The sequence below is a fragment of the Oryza brachyantha genome, chromosome 4 (genome assembly GCF_000231095.2).
Source record: "Oryza brachyantha chromosome 4, ObraRS2, whole genome shotgun sequence".
Lineage (NCBI taxonomy): Eukaryota > Viridiplantae > Streptophyta > Magnoliopsida > Poales > Poaceae > Oryza > Oryza brachyantha.
The window spans coordinates 16,295,729-16,318,372 of record NC_023166.2 but is presented as its reverse complement, the minus strand read 5'-3'; the positions used below and the strand labels follow the sequence as shown (position 1 = coordinate 16,318,372).

The 22,644-nt window shown below is 42.2% G+C and overlaps 1 protein-coding gene across 2 annotated transcripts; it reads left to right on the top strand.

Moving 5' to 3' along the window:
• Positions 1–4,831: 4,831 nt before the first annotated feature.
• On the top strand, positions 4,832–22,161 carry LOC102700615 (protein argonaute 1B). 2 transcript variants are annotated; one of them, XM_006652586.3, is made up of 23 exons: positions 4,832–5,022; positions 15,668–16,455; positions 16,533–16,753; positions 16,827–16,976; positions 17,209–17,342; positions 17,473–17,582; positions 17,678–17,784; positions 17,890–18,028; positions 18,157–18,273; positions 18,800–18,907; positions 19,013–19,084; positions 19,723–19,845; positions 19,933–20,098; positions 20,174–20,295; positions 20,376–20,513; positions 20,609–20,751; positions 20,831–20,893; positions 21,003–21,066; positions 21,146–21,281; positions 21,375–21,448; positions 21,522–21,616; positions 21,701–21,732; positions 21,840–22,161. In XM_006652586.3, exons 1-23 carry the CDS (start codon positions 4,974–4,976, stop codon positions 22,055–22,057), a joined length of 3,369 nt encoding a protein of 1,122 aa, XP_006652649.1. In that variant the 5' UTR covers positions 4,832–4,973; the 3' UTR covers positions 22,058–22,161. The 2 variants fall into 2 exon arrangements, with proteins under 2 accessions (XP_006652649.1, XP_015692045.1); XM_015836559.2 differs by lacking the exon at positions 4,832–5,022 and adding an exon at positions 13,214–13,373.
• Positions 22,162–22,644: the final 483 nt, after the last annotated feature.

Sequence of the window (22,644 nt, the reverse complement as noted above, 5' to 3'; positions counted from 1 at the left end):
GGGACGCGCGGGCGGACCCCTGCAAAATGCAAGGAGCACACCACTCGCGATAACGATGATGCGAGGAGCAGCGAGGTAATGTCTGCTCTACGGCGTACGTAGATCATATCCAGGGTACGCCTATTAGATGGAATGGCTGAATCTAGAGATCGTTCGAAGCTGCTGATTTGCAACAGTAACAACACTTGGCTCGACAGGGTGCGCCAAACGATTTCGAGGCGGAAAGGTCCTTACGTGCGCGACAAAGCGCCCCCACACGCGCTCGGCCCTGCACGCTTCAGAGCATGCAGAAAGGGTAGGGAGATCGACGTGCACTTGCTCCACCATGGGCAACCATCCCCATGCAAGCGAACGCAACGCACTGGCGCAGCGTCGTGTCCGGACTCTGAGCACTTCATCATTGTGTCGCCGTGTTTTTTTCACCCTCTCATTCCAACGCGCGCGCTGAGACGGGGACGGGCAAAATCCCTGAGACCCTTGGAGTGGAAATCCTAGCACATCCCGGTGTCACAGTACTTTAAAACATTTTTAATAAATGATTTTATTACTAAGTCTCGAAGAAAAATATTTTCACCGTAAACCTTTTGTCCACATCAATGTTAGTGACATGTTAGATAAACGCTGTCAGGCAAACTAGCTGACGTGATAGACTTGCCACGCCACAGACACTAGCGTAACAGTGTTGTCTTGTTATGCCAGTGTCTTGCCATGTCAGTGTTACTGACGTGGTAGGTCAAAAGATTCATATGTTGAAAATATTTTCTTTCGAGGTTGAGTAATAAAATTATTTATTAAAAATGTTTTAAAAATAAAAAAACTCATGTGCCATCCTTTGTTGGCAAATTCTTGTTTTCTTGGCGGGCCTCCCCTGTGTTTTAGTGTTTACATATTTGGTTTATAGCCATTCTTAACCTTGCAAAAATATTGGCAAGTTAAAACATGGGCATTTTAAAAAGTTTTGTAGGCTGAGATGTCTGATTTCATTTGTCGCCAACTTTCAGTTGTTGTTGTTTGGTTTGAGACCAAGAAGAAACTAACCATTAATGCCAAATTTTGACACTGGCTTGGATATTTGGCACTCCAAAAGTTTGGCAATGAATCAAACAATAGTCAAACCCATGATTGTTGCTAAAATTTTGGCTAGGTTTGTTGGGCATTAATATATCGAAACAAACCCTACATCTCAAGAATGCATTAGTGTATAGTCCCCACTATATTAGGATAACTGTGGAATACTATGTACATATGGAAGCTTCTTGCAAGAAAGAATATCAAACTTGACCGGATATGTATACATATGGAGTATATACTATATAAGATGAGTTCCATCTTTTATTTCTCCCTCACATCAAGTGTGTTTCACACTATCTAGAAAAAATAAGTCTGGTTAGAAAAGTAGTTGTGTCGATGAAAAAAAATCATTGTAGAAATGTCTCTATCGAGGATACCACTAGTCCACTAGCCCAATATCCAATCGCGTGTCCCCTCTGTCCATTCTCATCCATACCGTGTAATTGCAATTTGCACGTCCACAACAGAATCACCCATACAAAAATTATGGGACTATCAAAAACCAAATAGAGGAAACATGCATCCCCTTCTGTTGTTCTCTAGTAACTTAGTGTTGCAACATATGTGGTATTTGACTTGCTTAGCAATAAAAACGTCATGGCGATATATACTCCATGTTAGGCATTGCTAGCTAGCTAGCTGCTATTATGACGCTTATCACGCTGATCATTCCCAAACAGAAGCAATCTTTGCCTGTGCGCCAAACGCGGGCAAAGGCACGGAAAAGGGTTAAAACTCCGCCGAAGGGCTAGAGGGACAGATAGAATCGGTGTCACGTCGAAAAACCTTGGAAGACATTGGTGATTTCGTGAGTGTCAAATAATTGGTACGGCGACAACGAAGGCACGCGCTAGCTGAGGATGAGATAGAGCAAAAGCTCATTAAAAGCCTAACACGGCCAAATCCCCTCGACAGTAGCCACGACGTCGCTTGGCTGAGTTGGCTGGCTCAACCGTACGTCGTCCGTCGAACGACCGTCCCTGTTCTCGTGTCAACTGGAGCACGCACATATGCGAATCATGTGACAGCTACTAGCCCAATGCTTGTGTGCATCGTTAACCCCTTGCCTAGGTTAACGATGCAACACCTTAGACAGAAAACTCGATGCAGACCTCTTGTCTACTCCTACCAAGATCCAGCTCGTAGGACATGTGCTGCAAGCCATCAGTTCAAGCGGCCGGTGGATCGTTAATTGATAGTAGTACACTTGTGTTGGATGCATGGGTGTCGGACGAGGGCTACAATTTACAAACTTCAAGAAAGTTGGTGTCTCGTAGCATAGGTCAAAATTCCGAGGTTAGCAACTGCTGGCCATAGTGCTACGCTGAAAGATACTACTCCCACGGTTTAATAAGAGCCAGACTAATAATATAGCGCACAAGCTGTCTATAAGACTCTTTGTAGTCTTCTTACAGCCGACACATATAATAGTTAGCTCTTCATCATTAACGCAGGTCCCACATGTCTCTCTTACAGAATTTCTTGGTTCTTATGCCTGAACTGGCTATAAGCTTACAGTCTGCTTCTCCTCTCTCTCCTCCCCATCTCTCCTCCACATCAGCATTTAGTCGGCTTATAGCCTACCATTATACTTGCTCTAAGTTAAACTTTCGGTTTCCGTGTCCAGCATTAATTTGATTATTCTCCTTATTTAAACATTTTTTAAGAAATTGAGAAAAAATTAGTCTCACGTAAAGTATTATTTATAATTTATCATCTAATAAAGACAAAATTATTAATCGTAAAAAAATTGAATAACATGAAGTGTCAAACATTGTAGATAAAAAGTAAAAGATTGATTTATTTTAGGAAGGAGGCAGTACTAGAAAACACTTTGAATCCTTTAGAGCGAGTGGAGCAAGGGATGTAAGTATGCTTTAAAAATTATCAAATCATATTTATGCTTATTTAGAAGAGAGAGGAAAGGTGAAAAAAGAAAAATGTACTATAAATTTACAATCAGTTACATCACAAGCTACAATATGTTGAATGTTTATGATAGGTGAACCATATATTATTGAATGCCTGTGTGTAACTACTGTATAAGTTGATTTCATGTTAATTTTTAATAACATAAAAAGATTTTGGAGCTAGTAGTTAGTTTTTATTGACTTTGCTTTAAGAGCGAGTAAAATACATGATATAAGCAGTTTCTAAAAATTAGTATGTCGTATTTATGCTTACATGGAGTATGGAGAAAAGGAGAGAAGAAAACGGACTACATATTTATAGCCAGCTACAGCACAAGCTCTAAGACACTGAGTGTGGATGAGAGGTGGACGATACATTGATCAAATAGTATATGTTTATGTGCAACTATTATATAAGCTGACTCTATGTTAGCTCTTAATGATATATAGCAAAATTTTGAAAGTAACAATTTTCTTGCTATAAAGAGATGATTAATATACTCGTGGGTTGCAAGTCTCTCTCTATATGTGTGTGTGTGTGTATATATATATATATATATATATGAAGAGTATCCAACCGGTTATTTTTAAAAAATAAATGTGCCTTCTGTGGTTTTTCAAGGATGGGTTGGTTTGGTGATGTGCGCAATGCGAGAGGTGGGTGATGAACAGGATGCAGATATGCTGGGTCCTGGCCTCCTGGGACAGCTAGCCCAATCTAAAACGGATGGTCCACGGGCGAAAGAGGCAGCCCAGCGTGATGTTGTAATTGGTGAGGGCCTCTGCTGATTCATCACAAACGGACGGCCCAAAACAATTCCACTGATCACGGACGGCCCACGGAATTCCAGTGATCTTAGGTAGTATTCGTACTAGGTTCGTAATGAGATGGCTATTTTTTCTGGGCTGAATTTTTTAAGTGGACTTTAGTCATTTGACACATACCGCGACTCCGCGAGCCCACTGTGCTACTATCATGGAAAGTTTCCTTGTTGTTCCAACTAGCAACAGTAGAGCAAAACGACAGAGACGAGAGGGGAGGAGAAAGGATAAGAGGGGGGAGATCGACAAGTCTGCTTCTTCAACTGCTGACAACGCAAACAGAGGATATGCATTATGCAATGCACTGGTCTGCCCGTTTTTTAAGTCGATGACACATCTGCAGTCTACATAGAAGGCCCAACCACCAGCATATGCATATACTTTATCTTCATTGGGGGTGTCAGACTCCAAAATCGACCAATCAATGGCGACAAAACGGGATGAGCTTGGAAACAGTCAGCTATCGTTTGTCCCCTCTCCACTAACGTCATCAGTTTGGTTATCTACGGGTGATGTTAAACCATGTCGGATAATCAATACTAGTAGTAGTTTGGATAAGGTAGATGCCAACCTCTCAGATGAGACGTGCAATTTGCAACACGGGGATCTAAAAACTTCTTTCGGCATTTCAATGGATCATATAGCTAGCAGCCTAGCAACCACGTTTTTTTTTTCTGTTGGTATCATTGGAAGGGAGAGGATGGCCATGACCAACTGCTTGCTGGCGCCTCACCCGGCTATCATACTCTACACAAAAGCAATGAACAATCATCGAAAACACTGTACATGTCACGTATTAAACCTGTCCGTACCACTAGCATCTAATATCGCCACAAACGCACCAGCTATACAATAATTGGAGCAAGCATATATTGGAGCACACGTCAGCAATATCTTTCGCTTACGTGACCAGTCCCACCCACCACCTTCTCGCTCTCTCTCCGGCTCTTCTCCTCGGTTGCTGGCTACATTTCGTTTGCTGTTGCTACTAGCCGATAAGATCACGCCTCTCCTCTCGTCTCCCATCACGCCCACTGATACAGCTCCCAGCCCCGGCCGGCCTCACCCTTCTTCTTCCCCTAGCTAGCCTGCTCTGTTCACGGAGCAGGACAACCCGGCCGGCCGGCTCGGTAATTCCGCTCCATTTCATGAACGATCTGCGATATTGAAATGGCGCTGCAGCTGGAGAATGGCCGTCCGCATCATCATCATCAGGAAGGTATGCCCGGGCATCTCGTCGTCGTCCCCTCCCCTCCCCCCTTGGCTGTCTCCCGTTTTCGGCAACCCCTTTGTCTTAATTTCGAGGTGTTTCTATCGTTTTCTTCCCTTTCATTTTACCCTCTCTGCCCTCTTCGTCTTGTCCTATCGGATCCTACAGTTGGTCGAGGCGCGCGTGACTGCTCGAGTGATTGTGCGCGTCATACTGGGGTTACTTTTTTAACTGTTTGGTGCATGCGTAGTTGTTCATCGTGGGCTTGGCGAGTTTTCTCGTCGACCCCTGTGTGTTTGTTGGCTGTCACCATGCAGCTCCGGCCTGTGCGTTTAACTGACAGAGTGACAGCCTACAACTACAAGGGTTTAGCTCGTGCCCCCGATATCTTTTTCTGGTTAACGTAGTAACCCCATGCTGCCTCTGTAAATAAAGTCAGCTCGTTACCCTGGGAGGAGATCACCTCGCGGCTTGCCAAATGCCAACCCTATTACCAAAAGTCACTAATGCCTGCCACCGATATAAACATATGAGTAACACTGTAACAAACATGCCTGCGCTGCCGGTTGCACAGTACTCCACTACGAGACCAGAACGCCGGTCTGGTGCTATGGCCAATGGCGACAGGGCATGACGGCAAAGTCTAGTGTTGGCGACTATTATCTCTTATCTCTGTCTCATAATAATTTTTATTTTTTTTAATGTTTGACCATTTGTTTTATTTAAAAAATTATAAATAAAAAAATAAAAAATTTAGTCACGCATAAAATACTATTTGTGTTTTTATCATTTACTAAACATATTAATCGAAAAAAATTCAAATAAGATAAAAAATCCAAATATTATATATAAAAACTGAAAAACAAAGTTATTTTTGGGACGAGTTAGTGGACAAGTAGTAACAGGCAACGGGCTTTCATCCTGCTGCTGCTGCCGTTTATTTCACCCCGTTTTGGCGCGAGCGCTTGTTACGTGTAGCACGCAGAGGCAGAGCACATGTAAAACGCACTAGCTTTCATAGGCGTGGGCATACAGCCAGTTTATCCGACAGAGAAACAGGAGCGCCGCTTAAACATGCCCGTCGGGCGCGTGCATGTTACTCCTGCCTGTCCTCCCAACCCCAGAGAGCTGTACTAGGTGAAATCAGGCGGAGCAGCAATGGCATGGCGGCTATCACATGACGGGTGGGGCCATAGGAATTGCGCGAGCGAAGAAACCATGTGCAGCAGTGCAGGTGCAGCGTCGCGGCCTCCACCACACAGTCCACAGCATTGTGGATTTTAAGGACGAACGACGTGACGACGATACATACGGATGAGGAGGAGGCGCGCACTGCCGCCGGCACGCGGCACCCAGCCCGGCACGGCGCAGTCCGTGCGTGCGTTTGCAGCGCGCACCGTGGCGTTCGTCCACCCAGTCATCGCTCGTCGTCAGTCCGTCCGGTGGCCTCGTGGAGGCGTGGATCCCGGTGGCGGCCTCGGCAGTGTGGCCGGATGGTGGGACACGTTTCGAGCCACCAGCGGCCCGGCACAGGAGTCGTAGGGGCCACTGGGCCCCGCCTGCAGAGATTCACGGGTGCTTGGATTCTCGGCGTTACCGGGGCCCGAGGGTCGGCGGACGCCGGACGGCAGCATTGTTGGGATCGCTCACCCTGACCGTCGGTGGGGTCCGTCCGAGCGGGTCCGAGTATGATTATCTCCGGGGTGAAAAGAACGTTTTTCTGTTTCAGCTTTCAACGCATGGTTTTTTTTTCCGGCGGACTGAACTGAATTCTGTCAAGAACCAAAAAAACATTTGGAATTCTGGAGGGCCTTGGTTGTCCAAAAAAAAGCAAAATATGAGCTAACCTGGTGTAAGGAAAAAAAAAAGAAGCATGTGCCACCATTGTCGTATAATCTAGAAAAAGAGGGGCAAAATAGTAATTATTTATCCCACCCAAAATAAGATAAATTATCCAAAATTGTTGTTGTAAAATTAGGTTTTTGAAGGAAAGAAATCTGAGTAAGAATAAGAACATGTATATTTATTGCACTTAAAAGGGAGTGACGTTCACATATATTTTTATCACCAAAAGGGTTAAAAAATAGCAGTATAGAGTTAATTTTACTTGAGTACTAATTTATATATCTATGATTGACCGACGTGGTAGCTTTTTTCGTGACAATGTAGCTTGTTTGGCACCGAACTCGTAGTGGAATTGTCACTGAATAACACTCATGAAAGCTTCTTCCATTTGGCTTTATACCATGGGTATTCGAGTGCTTGAGTTTGAGTCCCGGGATTGTAAGCATATACTGTAGTGTATAAAAGCACACAAATTGAGTTGAGGTATTGAGCTTTGTAACAGCAGCCAGTGTAACGAACTATGTTCCACATGCTACAGTTTGAACCATACAATTTTTTGGCAAGTTAGCATTCCACATATACATTTGATAAATGATGTACCGTACCGTACAGCCAAAGGTTTTGGTAATATTGTAGAAACTATTCACATACCATGAACAAAAGCATCAAATCAAACAGCGTTCATGTACCGGCCTCTACCTTATTAAAATTTGGTTCTAGGGCCAAACTCATTGCTGCAGTACTTGGTAGGTTAACTTCGGTACCAAAGCAACCTCACTTGCTATGTATCGCATACAAGTCCATTTCATAAGCCTTCACTGTATAAAACAAAGTGTAGGATCGAACAAGATCAAACAAACCTACCAGAGGGGGTGAATGGTAGGTAAAAATAAAACCCAAAAATCTTTCGCGGAATAAAGGATTACCTCTGTCGAAGAAATTGACGAAGACTTGCTACCTTAATCACGTCGCTCCTGTGTCGCTGCTACCTTGATCGTGCCGCTCATGTGCCGTCGAGCAGATTATCGAATCGCGCCACTCCTATGACGTCGATCGGATCGTCGGAATCCAAAAAATCACCAGTAGATGAAAGTCGAAAACGTAGATTGAATGATCTTGACTTTATTGCATCAACTGGTATTTACAAAGTGCACCAACAGCACTCCTATCAAAATCGTCGATCTAGAATCAACAACTAAGTCTCACAAAAAGCACACCAGGGGCATACCTCTCGGTCTCTATTTATATCGAAAAGTCTATCACCAAATAGGAGTAGGACTCATTATACTAATATGGCTCATCTCTTAGTTTTCCTAATTAAATCCAACATGCCAAAATCAGGCGTGCTACAGTAGTCCGACTGCTACAGTACCCGCCGCGCTACAGTAATCCGGGTCCGCTACAGTAATCCGATCCGGCTGCTACAGTGCCGCGCGCTACAGTGACGACGCTGCTACTGTGTCCGAACATGTAGCAAATTTCTTTTCTTTTCTCATCCAGTTTTGATCCGATTTACTTCCCGATTTTTCCGGCGCTTACACATACAACATGTGAAGCCCGTTACGATTCCATCCCACACGGTGTTGCTCCACCATGTGCCAACTCGTATTCAATATCGTCACCTGGCATCCTCGATCGTCCGGACCTCAGCTCCTCCCTGAGCCTAGTCACGATCCCACCGCCATTGACCGATATTGACTTCAAGTCACCTGCACAACTAGAGACAAACCAACCGTTTCCGAGCACAGATATCGCAACCTGACTCACATTAGTTACACACACTCGCACCAACACCTTAATTGTTTCCAAACCAAATTCAATTTATAAACCAAATGGCAAGCCAATTGTTCATCAGAAAATATTAATCATGCTTATGATCTTACACAAAGTTTATCTTTCGTCACTCGCAGCCTCATTATTCGCTTCTACTTGTCCTTATAAACTAAAATTCTAACCTTCAGTTTGATGTAGATTTTGGAGTTTTTTAATCGTAATTTATTTGTAGTCTTGGCTTTTAGGTCTCTAAAACACGCATATGAAAATTTTATTCATATTTTTTTATTTATAAATACGTCATTTTCCTTTTTCCTTGAGAATGCTAAACAATCACCCCGTCAATTTCTCTAATAGTTTCTACAACAAGTTAAAATATAGAGCATATGGTTAACACATATATGATCCACACCACTAACAAAAAACTCATCCTCTAAGGGCATACACAAATGTAGATTTAGTTACGGTCTTTTAATTAATACAGCAAAATAATTTTTTATCAATTCTTGTGCGACAAAGTTCGTTCAACAAAAACTTTGACCCGTTGCATGACACTCTAAGATGTTGTCATGTATAATAATAATTTTTATCTTTCCTCCTATATCTTTATTCCATATCATCGTATTTGTTTATGTGGTGACAAAGAGAGCAAACTAATAAACTTATCCATATGTTCACTTCTTGCTCTAAAAGATATATCACATTCTAATTTCTAGCCCTTTTTACAAAGAAATCTTATAAATGGATTCCTTTAGAAACATTATCCAATAATATACATGTTTTACATTATAAGCGCTGAGGTGGGGTTGGCGTGGAGTAGATCAATTAACCTTACCTCGGCACCATGCATAGTGGGACCGAGTTGTTCTACCCGCGATTTAACTTGGCGTCATAAAACGGTACCATCTTTGAATAATATTTCTAGAGGGATTTATTTGTAAGATTTCTTTGTAAAAAGAACTCGAATTTGAAAGAAAAAAAAATCAAGAATTTATGTGTGCGGTCTCTCCCTGAACCATTGCCTCCCTGGAAAAAACTAAGTATGCGTTTGGTTCATGGACGAGGTGGGTTGGGTTGGCTCCATCCCTAGATTGTAGGATAGGTTGGTTCCATTTTTCTGTTTTGTTGGATCGATGGGTTGAATCCTGTTTTTTGTTTGGTGAAAGGGATGTGTTGGACCTGTTTTTTGTTTGGTTGAAGGGATGAGATGGGATAAATGTTACTTCTCATATCCAAAATAAAATATTAAATACTAAGATTAATATATGAATAACCAAAAATAATTGAATGTATATTTATACAAGTAATATATTTTAAATAAATTTAATAAATAAAATAAACACCCCTCTGGGCGTCGTGTTCGTCCTGAGACGGATCCGTCCGACCGTTTTGGTGGGATGGTTGGACCTGGATTTGGGAGGAATATTTCTCTCCTGGGTCCAACCCATTCCATCCATCCACTAAGATCAGAGATGAGTTGGCTCTGTCACAACCTATCCTATCGCTGGAACCAAACACATATAACTGTGGTTAAAAAAAAGATCGTCTAAGTTGTGTAGATCCATACCTCAGTCTATTTCCAATTGTATAGGCTAGTTGTAACAAAAAAAAAACGAAATTGTTGGTTGAAAAAACCGATTTTGATCTAACACCGTACGTGTTTTGGATCCTATTGATACTTCAATTTGTTCGCAGTTTGATAGGTCTATTGTAATGCAAGAGTGTGTTATTAGTTGCATCAAATTATTGTGTTTGTATAGAGCTATTGCAATGTAGGAACATATTATTAGTTGTAAGGTTGTCTTGTTTTGTCCAACTTACTATCACGTTTTTTACTCGGCCTTTTGCACGGGGTTTTGGAATCTAAATGGTGTTCACTATCTCATATTATAAATATATATTTAATTATATATCAGTATTTATGATTTATACCTTTAAATAAATATAAAAATAAAAATTTCTTTCATTTTTATTTAGAACAAAATAGAACCTAACTAAAATATGTAAAATCCACCGTCTGTCAAAAAATGAAGCTACTTATGACACTCACCCTTTCTTTCTGAATGGAGTTGTTTCGTCAACTACCCCACTATTTTAACCCATCAACAATTCTCAATTTAATTTTCTACATACTTCTCTATAATACGAGGGAATGCGTGCATTTCTCATATGTTGAGTTTTTTTTGAGGTTAGAGTAATCGTAACCTTTGTTCAATTATTTTCACGTATTTTGTTAACTTCGTACTTAGCTAAAGAAATGTTTAGTTTCGGGAGGGAGAGATAAAGTGTATTGGCACAGCCTATGTAAGAACGGGGTGGTCATAAACTGCAATTTTAATATTTTGGTCTTTTTGAAAACTTATTTTATAAATATAAAACTTATTCGACCTTTTTGACAGCGCCAACATCATTGGCACCGTCGTTGAATAGGACGGCACCAATAAGGACGAGGATTTCTAGAACCTATTTGTAAATATTTTTTCTTACGTGCAGGTCTTTTTAAGAAATTTTTTTACAACTAGATCCTTAACGTCAATAACATTGACACCGTGCTTCTCCATGTCAGTTTCTTAGCCGACTCGAGGGTCAAGTTTGTCAACGTCATCGTCTTTGGCACCGAGACATTGGACCACGGCGCCAGTGACGTTGACGCCGAGCTAAAATGTCTATTTTTGGTTGAAGTTTTTTTAAAATCTATTTATGATTAAAGTTTTTCAAACGACTACAAATTAAAAATTTCATAGTCAAAAATTTATCTATTGCCATTGGTACGGTACATCTCGCAACAGTTTAGGTTGGTGTACCCAATTACCGCAAAATAATGGATCTTTTTCTAGCCTAATGATCCAGTCTTTCCGGACTGTGTAGGCCACCCTAGCGACTGAGCGATTCTGCCTTCTGTGCCATCGCTATCCTACCACAAGCTTCTAGGGTGCAGCACACTTTTATCGAACGAAATTCTATAGTACTACTGCTATATAAGCGCTGGCTACTTTATTATTTATACAGTAGGAGTCCTATTTTTCCATGTACAGACTAACATACCAGAAAGTAGCGTCGTACAGTTGCTCGTATGGCACCCACCCCCAATGCTGCCAGGAACTCTGCTAAGGGCTACAATAACCCGAATTTAGGCTTTTTTTACTCTTATATAAACTTTATTTTTTAATCTCTATGTCGAACGTTCCATCGTTCATCTTATTTAAAAAATTTATAAAAAACTTTAAATAATTAGTTATATGTAAAGTAATATTCATGTTTTATCATCTAGTAATAATAAAAATATTAATCACAAATTTTTTTTAAATAAGATGAAAATCAAACATTGTATTAAAAAAATAAAAAATAAACTTATTTTGTGGCAACATTAAATTGAAATAGACGGTTTAGATCATATTTGCTACAGTACCTGAAACAGGGTGGCTATTATATTTTCAACACTGTTTATATCATTTTCTACCATGCTGCACACACGAACAGTGTTCATCTAGGACGATCCGGACTCTAGCCGGTAGCTGCATCGATGAAGGCCGAAGGGGGAGGCCCGAGGCAAGCCCACTGTCCCTGGCCGCGATGCGCGAAAGGGGGCCCCCACACCCACGCACAGATGCCTAGTGGGCCCTACCAGCCGCGGGCCCAGCAGACCGACTCCTGGCCGCGTTCTCGGTACGGGCCCTCCTGGGTGCCTCCCCTGTGGTTGTTCAGTGTCCTATAGTACACCGCGGAAACCACTGTGTCACAACCGTGCAGACCTCGAGTGTCACTGAGCGGTGGGACCGAGGCTCTTGTGGGGCCCAGGCGTCATTGGATAATACTACTAGAGCCGGAGAGGGTAAGGCCGTGTGGGATACTGCTGGTGGTGGCCCACGCACTGGGGCGTGCGCCCCATGAGCGGAACCAGTCTGAGCCATCGATTCCGGGTGGTAGGGGTGGCCGCGGCGTAGTAGCTGTGTACCCATTGGTGCAATTGCGAGCGCTGCACGATGCGTCCCCTGCTGCTGTGTTGTACGGGCCTGAGTGGCCTAACCCTGTCGCCCATTGACCCGTTCCTATTCTTTTTACGGGCCTGAGGGGCCTAACCAAAACGGGACGGCGTCAACAGCGACAGCGACCCGCCCTCAGCCCCGGCCCCGGCCGCCCTCGTCCGTTGGCGCCATTATTACGCTCACCTGCACGGCGCACGGGCTGCACAGGTTGTGCCTCGACGATTTCTGGGCATTTCATCTGAGGGCATTGGATTAGGGACACACTCGCGTCTTCTTGACATCTGCTGATGATCTGCATGGTTCGGCTTGACAACACTTCACCGGAATCACCTTGTGCACGGGACACAAGGTGAAGTGATCCAATCCACAAGGAGAGGAGTATGGTCGATTAGTCACCATCTGAACCCACGCTGTCATCGACACAGCGCGCGCCCTCTTCTCGTTCCGTACAGCCACGACGCGGGTCCGGTCTGCACGACCCGACCCCCGCACGCGACCTGACACGAGCGCAACCTACTGCACCGGCGCTCGCCTCGGCTCTATATCCCCGGCGCGCGCCACACCGCTGCCGCTGCAGCGATTGACCGCAAGCGCTCGTCGTCTTCCCCTACCTCAAAAAGGGGAGGGAGGGGGGAGGGGTGCCGCCGTGGTGGAGGCGGAGGCAGCATGAGTGTAGTGGTGGTGGTCACTGTCCTAGGTGTTTCCGGAGTCCGCCCCTGCCCGCCAACGCCGCCGTTCTTCCCCGTGCGCGCACTGGTAATGCTCCCGCTCTCTCTAGATCTATCTCTCCCGTCTTGTCTCGGCTGATTCTGTGGCGCCGGGGCGTGTAGATGGCGAGTTCGATCGATTCGGATGGGGTTGGCTGTGGCGTCGTTACGGTATTGGCGCTGGTGCGGCCATGAGAGAGCGTGGGCTGGTTTGTGTGGGGGTTTGTCGGTGGATTTTGGGCGGATCTAGTTCTCCGTGAGCTGATCCGATAGGGTGGTCTGTGATTTGCTCGTGTTCTGTTCTGTGTGATCACCTTCGGTTTTGGATTTAGCGCTAATGTGCGACACGAGTGGGTGCATCGCATAAGAAAACCCTTTTCTTTTTGTTGATTGAAGTGCCTGCATTTTGGGAGAAGTTATTTTCTGAACGTGTATTGGCCCGTTATATCTCCTCTTCCTGCTGTAGTACGTGATTGTCTGATGATATCACGCTTAAGCTACGGTGGAAGTATCGTTCTTCACTCTATTTCTGTGACTGTTGTAGCTTCACATCTTAGACCGTGATTAATCTTCTAGCTTTTAAACGAATGCCTGATAATGCTTCAAATGCATCATGGAGCAACGAGCAAAATTGGATGCGCACTCAATAATGTGGTTGAGTTCCAGAGTCTAGACCTATGTCTGAGTGAAATGTTTCCCACTTAGCTTGAACGCAGGACCTCCTTTATTGGTAGTGACATAGCTAGGATTTTGATCATATTTGTTGTTGATTCTATGTACTAGTACTTTTCCCCCTTTTGGAGGCTTCTGAACTTGTATATCATTATCGTCTCCATATTCACCACTTCCGCAATGCTGTCGAGTTATGGGTCTGTTACTCTGTTGGTTATAGTTCAATCGTTTGCATGATATTCTAGTGTGCGGGCTGCGCGATAACTGGGTGTAATGCGTTTTCTGTTTCAAGTAAAGCTATGGTCTTTTCTGTTCACGCCAAGAGATTATGGTTGATTCTGTTTATTGTTCGTTGGTTTATGTTATTTAGGCGTGAAAATTATTGAAATAATCCTATCTGTTAGCTATGGAAATGAGCCAGCCTCCCTTATACATAATATGCCTTGTATTTTCATTTGTTGTTGATTCCTTTTGTTTACTCCTGTACTATATGGTGCTTCTGTGTTAGCAGTTCATTTCTTGCGTTGGACAGTCCCGCATATGCATAAAAAGCTTTTAGGCCACCGTAAGCAAATGAGAACCATCATTTGGAAAATACACTTTAGTTTGTTCATAATGTTCTTTATTGATGGTGTAGTTCTTAGTTTTTTGTGGGCCCTGTTTTCTTACCATAGCATCTTGCTTCACTAAAACTACCTCGATGCAATTTAATTAACTTTTCTGGGGGTTGATTGTTTGGCTTTTTATGGAAAAAGCCAAATGACATTTGCAAACAAATATAATTTATGAATAAAACTTTTATATTCGTATTCTTAGCGATCGAAAATTCAAAATTTGGCTTATGAGTATAAGCAGAAGTGAAAAGACGGGGGTGCAATATCTCGGTGGACGCGTTGTGCTGATCAATTGAGCACCCTGCCTCCACATGCCGCAATGAATCACTGCTCCTAATTTTGCGTGTGCAAGGGTGAAGTCTTGATCACCCAACTATTTCTTTTCCTCCACAGATCTTTTGCCTGTTTATTTTACTATGTGCTTGTGTGTTGCGGCCTCCTTTTCTGTTAACCATACGTAGGATTTTATCCATTGAAACTTCCTTAATATTACTTATTAAAATTTCAATACACTGAAATACAAATTTCAATACACTGAAATACTGTGTTTTCCTAAGTCTCTGGAGATGCGAAGTCCTGAGAGTTATTAAAATTTCAATTTGCATTAAAACACTGCATTTTCCTAATTATGTGTGTGCAGATGTGAAGTCCTGTGCTAGCCATCTGTTGTTCTTTTCTTTTCTTTTTTTTTTGTTCTTCAACCTTTGTTTTTATGTTCTACTACCATCCGTCTGTCTATTTCTATTTTCTGTAGCCCCCTAATCGTGTGTCCTCTTGGCGCACCATGTCCTCACATGAATTGAATTGAACTAGTTGTCCCAATTGTGTATTTCTTTAGTAAGCTTTTCGCCCGGCTGCCGATGAAGATGGAGGTTAAGAGTAACATTAATCACTTCCTCAAATAGTTAAGGATGTTCGAACCCCTTGTAGTTTTCAGAGGAACAATCCCATTTTATTTTCCCTTATTCATAGTATTAATTGTTTTATTTTTCTTATCAAGTCTTTATCCATGTGATATTTATGATCTTACAGTTCTTCCATGTTTATTTCTTTCCAGTGCCCATCATGGTGAAGAAGAAAAGAGGTTCTGCCAACTCTGGTGAGAGTTCTGGAGAGGTTCCAGGAGCTCTTGGCCAGGGTTCTTCACAGCGAGCTGAGAGAGCTCCTCAGCATCATGGCGGAGGACGTGGTTGGGTGCCTCAACAGGGTGGCCGTGGTGGTGGGCAATACCAGGGTCGTGGTGGACATTATCAGGGCCGTGGAGGGCAAGGTTTGCACTATCCAGGCGGAGGGCCTCCTGAGTATCACGGTCGTGGAGGGCCAGGTTCACATCACCCAGGTGGTGGGCCTCCAGAGTATCAGGGACGTGGAGGATCTGGTTCACATCACCCAGGTGGTGGGCCTCCCGAGTATCAACCGCGTGACTATCAGGGACGCGGTGGTTCACGCTCCAGAGGTGGAATGCCACAGCCATACTATGGCGGACCTAGGGGAGGGGGCGGTGGACGTACTGTTCCTTCAGGTCCATCAAGAACAGTTCCCGAGCTGCACCAAGCCCCACATGTCCAATATCAAGCCCCGGTGGTTTCACCAACCTCATCGGGAGCTGGCTCATCCTCACATCCTGAGGCGGAGGTGAGCAGTGGACAACTCCAACAACAGTTTCAGCAACTTGCAATCCATGGTCAAAGTTCGACCAATCAAGCCATTCAAATAGCACCACCATCAAGCAAATCAGTTAGGTTCCCGTTGCGCCCTGGCAAGGGTACATATGGGGACAGGTGCATTGTGAAGGCAAACCATTTCTTTGCCGAACTTCCTGATAAAGACCTTCACCAATACGACGTAAGACTTTTGTAAGTCCTATTTCCTTGCTATAGCTTTCATTTTGTTGATTTTGATCATCAATCTTTTTCCATCAGGTATCTATTACTCCTGAGGTTACTTCACGTGGCGTGAATCGTGCTGTTATGTTTGAGCTAGTAACGCTCTATAGATATTCCCATCTGGGTGGGCGCCTACCTGCCTATGATGGAAGGAAGAGTCTTTACACAGCTGGACCGTTGCCATTTGCTTCTAGGACATTTGAAATTACTCTTCAAGATGAGGAAGATAGTCTTGGTGGTGGCCAAAGCACCCAAAGGTATGATACTGCTATTTTGTCTTCAGTTAACTATCTATTAGAAACTTGTTGCTGACATTGTTTCTAATTTAAGGCGAGAGAGACTATTTAGGGTGGTGATCAAGTTTGCTGCCCGTGCTGATCTCCACCATTTGGCTATGTTTCTAGCTGGAAGGCAAGCAGATGCTCCTCAAGAAGCCCTTCAAGTCCTTGACATTGTGTTACGTGAATTGCCTACCGCAAGGTAATATTTAAGCTTACCATCTACTCCCCTCCGTTCCATATTATAAGACTGTTTGGGTTTGCTTAGATTCATCCATGTATCAATGCATATGTTTTGTAGATGTATCTAGATTCATTCGCACACATGAATCTAAGCAAGGTCAGAAAGTCTTATAATATAGAACGGAGGGAATATTATTTATTGATTTCCATGTAACAAAGGGCTTCATTTTCTTTGCGTTTTTCTTGCTTAGGTATTCACCAGTTGGTCGGTCATTTTATTCTCCCAATTTGGGAAGACGCCAGCAGCTTGGTGAGGGTTTGGAAAGTTGGCGTGGTTTTTACCAAAGCATAAGGCCTACCCAGATGGGTCTCTCGCTGAATATTGGTTAGATACTGCTGAATATATCCTGATTTTTCATTATGTATCGTTGTGTATCAGTTGCAAAAGCATTTTGATTCATCCTAGGGTCCACCATTGGTGTTCTCTTGTTTACTGAAGTTGCTTGTTCTTTCAGATATGTCATCCACTGCATTTATCGAGCCTCTGCCTGTGATTGATTTTGTTGCTCAGCTTCTGAACAGAGACATCTCAGTTAGACCATTATCTGATTCTGATCGTGTGAAGGTTTTGTTATACCACCCACAGCACCTTTTTTTACAATTACTTCTGTATGTGCTTAAGACAGGTTTTGTTTACCGTCATTATTCTTTTTCTCGCAGATAAAGAAAGCCCTAAGAGGTGTGAAGGTTGAGGTGACACACAGAGGAAACATGCGAAGAAAATATCGTATATCTGGACTCACTTCACAGGCAACAAGAGAGTTATCGTATGTACTTCTCACGTAGCGTAATGAGAATCCATCGCACTCCTATAGATGTGTATTTGGAAGGAGTTGTGCACTGATATTGTTTGGTCTGTTCTCCTGTGACAGGTTCCCTGTTGATGATCGTGGTACTGTGAAGACTGTTGTGCAGTATTTTCTGGAGACATATGGTTTTAGTATTCAGCACACCACTTTACCTTGCCTTCAAGTGGGCAATCAGCAAAGACCTAATTATCTGCCAATGGAGGTCAGTATGTTTGCTGTGTGCTCAATTGCATTATGTATTGTGCTATGTTTTTGTACGGAAATATTTTCCAAATGCTAAATCCAGCTTTAGCATATTATTAAGTTTTTACCTTATGGAACTGGACTCAGGTATGTAAGATCGTTGAGGGGCAGCGTTACTCGAAACGGCTTAACGAGAAACAGATTACTGCACTACTGAAAGTGACTTGCCAGCGACCTCAAGAGCGTGAACTGGATATTTTGCGGGTACTTATTGATCATATGCTGTGATGTCATTTGCTTTTGACTGTTGGATATAATCCGATGAATGCATGATATATGTTTCATTCCTATTTAGCATGTGCTGTAATTAAAACATCTAAAACGATCTTTAGCTTTTGATTTCTGCAACCCATTCTTTCACATTTACGTGTGCATTGAAAATAGAAAATCATGGGTTATGTTGGTTTCTTGCCATTTTTATGATTTTGGCCGTGGCTAGATTTTTGATGTTCCAATACAAAGCCATTCTTTTTGTAGATCTATCAGATAGTGCTATATATTATTGTTAAATACGATGGAAAACATAAAAATGATGTTGCTTTTTGTTCTATTCATTTTCTCCAAGATTAATAGCTACATTGAGGGTTTGATTCTACATTTTTGTCATGATTGTTTAAGAGAATTAATATGGCAAATGGAATGATGGCGCAGTTTTTGTTTATTTCAATTTTCTGCCCTTCTCTGAGATATCGAATTCAAGGTTCTAAATCTTACTTTGTTTTGCCTTCAGACTGTGTCCCACAATGCATACCACGAAGATCAGTATGCACAGGAATTTGGCATAAAAATTGATGAGCGTCTTGCATCAGTTGAAGCCCGTGTTCTGCCTCCCCCTAGGGTAAATCTATTTCCAGATGTTGTTTGACAGTCTAACGGAGGTTGATTTCCATATCAGGCATACGATATTCACAGAAATTTTATGTTTTTTCCTTCTCATTGTTAGCTTAAATATCATGATAGCGGGAGAGAGAAGGATGTGTTGCCGAGAGTTGGCCAGTGGAACATGATGAATAAGGTACACCTTTCTTAAGGATAATAACTATGAAATGGCTCATCTTTGTAATTCCTTTGGGCTTATGCTATCTTTATATTTTATATTAAGAAGGGTAAACAGTACCAAAACAGAGACAATATTGTACATCGTTATTCGCAAAAGAAAAAGAAATTGAATGTTTCATTAACCTCGTGGTTGAAAAATAACTTAGACAGCAGGAGATAATCTAATTTTTAAGTTGTTTCTTAGCTCATGACGTGATCAATACAAAAGGAATACTAATATTTATTTGATTTACACACCTCATTCTCATGTTAAAATTTCGCTACTGTCGTGAGCTGCATTCACATGTCATAATTTTCAGAGGCATGTGTCCTACTACATATGGAATCAGTTTTGGAGTGGTTTGCAGTATTTAATTTGAAGATCCTTTATAAACCGTGGAGTTAACTGCCACTTCTCTCCCACTCTACTTGCTTCTACACTCATTTCAACCGCCGCAGCTGGTTAGGACCAATTTTGTCATTTTGGTCAGGCTACTAGTCTGGATGTAATCTTTCACCTGTAGCTGGAACTTGCATACTGTCTGTTTTGTGTGTAACTTTCATGTTTGTAACTTGGTTACATGTGTATTATTTATTTGCTTGTTTGTTCTGTAGAAAATGGTCAATGGTGGGAGAGTCAACAACTGGGCATGTATTAACTTCTCTAGAAATGTGCAAGATAGTGTTGCCAGGGGCTTCTGTCATGAACTGGCTATTATGTGCCAAATATCTGGAATGGTATGTACAAATCATTTCAGTAGCTGTTCATTTATCGGGGTTTTCTTTCTCTACTATTGCTTCACACTTGGCATTTTTTTGCTACAGGATTTTGCACTGGAACCTGTGCTGCCCCCGCTTACTGCTAGACCTGAACATGTGGAACGTGCGCTGAAGGCACGCTATCAAGATGCTATGACCATGCTCAGACCGCAGGGCAGGGAACTTGACTTGCTGATTGTAATTCTGCCTGACAATAATGGTTGTCTTTATGGTATGCTCTGTTTCAAAAGACACTTGACCATTATGCGGTGACTACTTTTTCTTAAGATTATTCTTCTGTCCTCAGGGGATCTCAAAAGAATCTGTGAGACTGATCTTGGATTGGTCTCCCAATGTTGTTTGACCAAACATGTTTTTAAAATGAGCAAGCAGTATCTTGCAAATGTTGCCCTTAAAATAAACGTTAAGGTATCTTTTGTGCACTCAACTCTACTTCTTGACCTTTCACCTGAATTCTATCTTTAACTTTCATGGTTCCTACTTTTCAGGTTGGGGGAAGGAATACTGTACTTGTGGATGCTTTGACAAGGAGGATTCCCCTTGTCAGTGACAGACCAACTATTATATTTGGTGCAGATGTTACTCATCCTCATCCTGGAGAAGATTCCAGTCCTTCGATTGCAGCTGTAAGTGCAATTGCGATGAAGATAGGCCAGAAATTCAGCCATGTTACGATGGAATTTTGGCTAGTTTTTAACTGTTCTCTACTTCTGCCCTTTAGGTGGTTGCTTCTCAAGACTGGCCTGAAGTCACTAAGTATGCAGGATTAGTGAGTGCCCAAGCCCATCGTCAAGAATTGATACAGGATCTGTTCAAAGTATGGCAAGATCCACACAGAGGAACTGTTACGGGTGGCATGATCAAGTATGGAATTATTGAGGTCACACTTTTACATCCCTATGTTTGTATGTCGCACTATGCATATAATATGTTGAATGTGCAGGGAGCTTCTCATTTCTTTCAAGAGGGCTACTGGACAGAAACCTCAGAGGATAATATTTTACAGGTTTGTATCCTTGTACAGAAACCTTGGAGGATAGTATTTTACAGGTTCTTGTCCATATACAGACATCTTTCTGACTATAATTGCCGCTCTTAAACACTTCTCATTTCAGGGATGGTGTTAGCGAGGGGCAGTTCTATCAAGTTTTGTTGTATGAGCTTGATGCCATTAGAAAGGTATGCATATTTTGCCCTGAATTTGATCTTCGACATTCTTGCCCTCGTTGATATGACCTCTACTAATTTCTGTATGCAGGCATGTGCGTCCCTGGAACCCAATTATCAGCCTCCTGTTACTTTTGTGGTAGTCCAGAAACGGCATCACACAAGGTTGTTCGCTAATAATCACAACGATCAGCGTGCTGTTGATAGAAGTGGAAACATTCTGCCTGGTTAGTTGGTGCAAATACATGCTATTTCAGGTTTTAGGTGATCTATTTCAACTGACATTTAATTGAACTGTTTTTGTTTTGCCCAATTTTCAGGAACTGTTGTTGATTCAAAGATTTGTCATCCGACTGAGTTTGATTTCTACCTGTGTAGCCATGCTGGCATACAGGTTGGTTTAATTTGTTTGCAATTTCTTTACTCGGTGGAGTGGTATGATTGCTGACTTGAATTATCTTTTTTAGGGAACAAGCCGACCTGCTCATTACCATGTTCTGTGGGATGAGAACAAATTTACTGCCGACGAGTTGCAGACCCTCACAAACAACTTGTGCTACACGTAATTTACTATTCCACTTGTATGGCTTTTATATGCACTTTTAAGTTTTAACAGGTTTATTAAATGATATTTCTACTGTTGTAGTTATGCAAGGTGCACTCGCTCTGTATCGATTGGTAAGCCAGCTTGAAATCATTCCCTCACAGTGATGATTATCCTAAATCCAATGCGTTTTACTCGTCGCAAATTGAATGTTAACCACTACTTTGTTGGTTGCCTGCAGTGCCTCCTGCATACTATGCTCATCTGGCAGCCTTCCGGGCTCGCTTTTACATGGAGCCAGAGACATCTGACAGTGGATCGATGGCGAGTGGAGCTGCAACGAGCCGTGGTGGCCTTCCACCGGGTGTTGCGCGCAGCGCCAGGGTTACTGGAAATGTATCCGTGAGGCCTCTACCTGCTCTTAAGGAAAACGTGAAACGTGTCATGTTTTACTGCTAAGATGTTTGCGCCAAGGAATGTCCTACGCTATGTTATTTTAAGTGGTGATTGTTCGACTTTTCTATAAAAAAAACAAATGATACGTTTGCAAACTAAAACTAATGTGTGCATAAAAATTTTATATATGTATTTTTAGCAATAAAAAAACGAGGTTGAAAAATAAAATTTTACGAAAAAACCTAAAAGTCACATAAATTTAAGGTTGAAAATTTAAATTTTAACTATATAAGAACAAGCGAAAAGCCGTGGTGTGAGTGCCTGCACTTTTATCTGAAAATATCTAGGGGGAGTGCTTAAAATAGCTTATGGTAGCATAAACGTTTTCATGTTCTCCTCAGGGTTCGCGTTACCGTGGTTACCGAACCGCGTCCTCCGTCAAGGCACGGCTTTGGTAAGTCGCGGTAATCGAGTTTAAATTTGAGGAGAATTTAAAAAGTTTAAGAAAATTTAATGAAAATATATGTTGTATATGTTGATATATAGTGTAGTTTTGTCAAATAAATTAATGAAAAAAATATATTCCCGGCGTAATTAAAAATCATAAATGAGTATTTCAGGAAACAAAATTAAAAAATAGCCTATTACAA